General features: G+C 49.5%; 1 protein-coding gene across 1 annotated transcript; it reads left to right on the plus strand.

The window, feature by feature from the left end:
- The first annotated feature begins 311 nt into the window (after positions 1-311).
- LOC120846270 (myosin-7-like) lies at positions 312-1,978 on the plus strand. Its single transcript, XM_040217976.1, has 2 exons — positions 312-1,032; positions 1,194-1,978. The coding sequence occupies exons 1-2, from the start codon at positions 312-314 to the stop codon at positions 1,976-1,978; spliced, it is 1,506 nt and encodes a 501-aa protein (XP_040073910.1).
- The last annotated feature ends 707 nt before the right edge of the window (positions 1,979-2,685 follow it).

Here is a 2,685-nt window from a genome sequence, read left to right on the forward strand (position 1 = left end):
AGCACTGCATTTCCTGTGGAATTTTTGGACATTTTTCCCGAATGTGCAACCAGACACAGCAGAAAACCTACGGATATCGACGTGTTTCTGCAGTAGAAGAAACTTCCAACTCATTCATGAACAATGACCCCAATGAAACGATCCATTTGGGAGGCATAACAATTGGGCCTCTTCCATCAACCAAAGCACCCAAGCTTGTGCAAACTGTGACAGAGCTGGATAGGCGGTCAAAGAAAAAAAGAGGCATGCTGGCATCTCGCCCCGAAAAGAGACAATGCCTGATTTCAGAGTTGATGTTGGCAAAGGCAGAAATGCAGCGAATGTCTTTGGAGCACGAGAGAAATATCGAAGCGAGCTTTGGCCGTGAGCAGGCCCTTCAAAGCGAGTGCAAGGCAGCTTCGGCTCTCCTGGGGAAGATGCAAGCACGGCAAGCAGAATTTTCTCATGCCAACCATCAGGAGTCCGAAGCATTGAAAGCCCAGTTAGTTTCTCTAAGTGGGGATTTGGCAAAGCAGCTGGAGCTTGTAGATGCTAAGGTGGAGGAAGCGGGCACCCTGAAAAAGAAGTTTGAAGCATCTCAGCTTGAGCTCGAAAGGTTTTCTACCGAGTACTGCATCTTGCAGGATGTCCTTCTTCAAGACTGTGGCGAGGACTTGCCGGTAGTTGAGAATGATTCCGAACAACGAGAGTTCAGTGCCTTTCAGTACCTCAAGAAGCTGCTGGACATCGCAAAACGCAAAAGAGAAGCCCTGGAGAACCAGCTTGCTAAAAAAGAGGAGCAGTTCAATCAACTTCAGCAAAATTATCAGTACTTAAAGGACCGGTACCAGTGGCCGTTACAAGATCTCGGGGCATCTTTCCGGAGCATCATCGGGGCATTTGTCCGGAGCATCATCAAGCACACCAACCAGTCGTCAGAAGCTGCAGTGTCTCTTGAAGCAAGTCACCTGGAAGACTTGAACTGTCGGCTGGCAGTGCTTCGGGAACTGGTCACATCCTTGACAGTTAGGAACGAGCTCCTCGCTCAAGAAAGTCAGCAGTGGAAATCATCTTGTGAAGATGCGAGTGAAAAAATTAGATGCGTGTCTGATGAAAGTCGCCTCTGGCAGCAGAGACACGAAAAGATGGTGGAGACTTTGAGAGAGAGAGAGAGAATGCTGTTAAGTGGAACAATTCGTCGCAAACGGGAGCAGGCGGAAGCTCCTTTACCGAGAAGGCAGAGACAGAGTGCGAGAGCTTAGACGAAAAAGTCAGCAGCCTCCTAAAACGCAACGGAAAGCTAGAAAGCGAAGCCGACATTTTGTGGTCAGAACTTTTCTGCCTGGAGGAGCAAGCTGAGATGCTCGTCAGCTACAACAAACATTTTCAACAGCTAGCTGAGAACTTAAAACAGGCACGACATTGCCTCGAGGAGGAGTTGAAGACTCAGCGCGAGCAGCACGTCAAGGCCACCAAGGAGATGGAGAACGAGCACTGCACTGCGCTGGACGAAGCGGCCAAGTGTGAGGCAGCACTATCAGCGCTGAAGACAGACCACTCCCAGCTGTTGGACAAGTATAACCACATTGTATACAGACACAGGAACCTGCAGGAAGAGTTTCACGCGGCAGCCCAAGAGAAACGCAGTTTGGAAGACAGGTGTGCTCAGCTCACAGAAGAGTGGGCAACAGCCAGACGAGCTCTCGCAGTCTTCGAAGAGCAGCAGGGCGCAGTGGGACAAAAGACCATGCAGGAGCTGCAAGAGCTGTGGCAAGCAAACCAGCAGTTGCAAGAGCACTTTCGCCTCCTCAAGGATATGCATCTCAAGGCTGAAGAACGGTTGGTGCAGGCGCCAAACCAAAAAGTGGAGGCCTCGATGGAACATGTCACCGAGGGCACTGGGGGTACAGCGAGAACTTTGGAGGCACCAGCAAGCCGAGTCGAGATTGAGGAACTCTCCCGGCAGTACGAGTCCCTTCTGAAACAGTCTCGTGCCTAGGAGAACAAGTGAAACCAGGACAAGCGGCAGCAGAAACACATTGAGGACTTACAGGCGCAACCGGTGCCACACCAAAGAAGCACATGGAACAGCAGAAACGAATACAGCTGCTGAGAACTATTTTTCGTACAGTCTCAAACGAAGCTGCTGAAGACTATGTCCATACAGTTTCAAATGGCGAATCACTTGAACACATTTCCACGTCTACAAGTTCAACAGGATAATTAAAAAAAAAAAAAAAACGAGAAGTCGACGCGTTGTGGTGAAGCCGCTATGATACAGAGACTGACAAGTGCCGCGACCGCACTGCGTTATCTTAAAAAAAAAAAAAAAAAAAGAAGAAGGGGGCATGTTATGATGTCATGAGGCTTTCTGATCCTAGAAGAAGAGGACATCCAGTGAGCACGCTCGCAGGAGGTGGCACGCGCTGTTGCGTTTGGAACTGATGAGCAATCGCCATAGCCGCTGCTCTGATCACGTATGTTACGTATTAAACAGTTTGCATAAACCATCCTCCTGAGCTCAACTAGCAACATAACACCAGGAGGGCTATGTTGCGCTTTTTGCACTCCCAGGAGACTAGGAAGAGGGAAGTGACGTCAACGACACAGCAAACGCAGATTGGATGTTGACAGAAGAAAACGAAATCAACACCCAATCTGCGTTTGCTGTGTCGTTGACGTCACTTCCTTCTCCCTAGTCTCCTG

This window comes from Ixodes scapularis, unplaced genomic scaffold (genome assembly GCF_016920785.2).
Source record: "Ixodes scapularis isolate PalLabHiFi unplaced genomic scaffold, ASM1692078v2 PGA_scaffold8__174_contigs__length_109621045, whole genome shotgun sequence".
In the NCBI taxonomy this organism is placed as follows: domain Eukaryota; kingdom Metazoa; phylum Arthropoda; class Arachnida; order Ixodida; family Ixodidae; genus Ixodes; species Ixodes scapularis.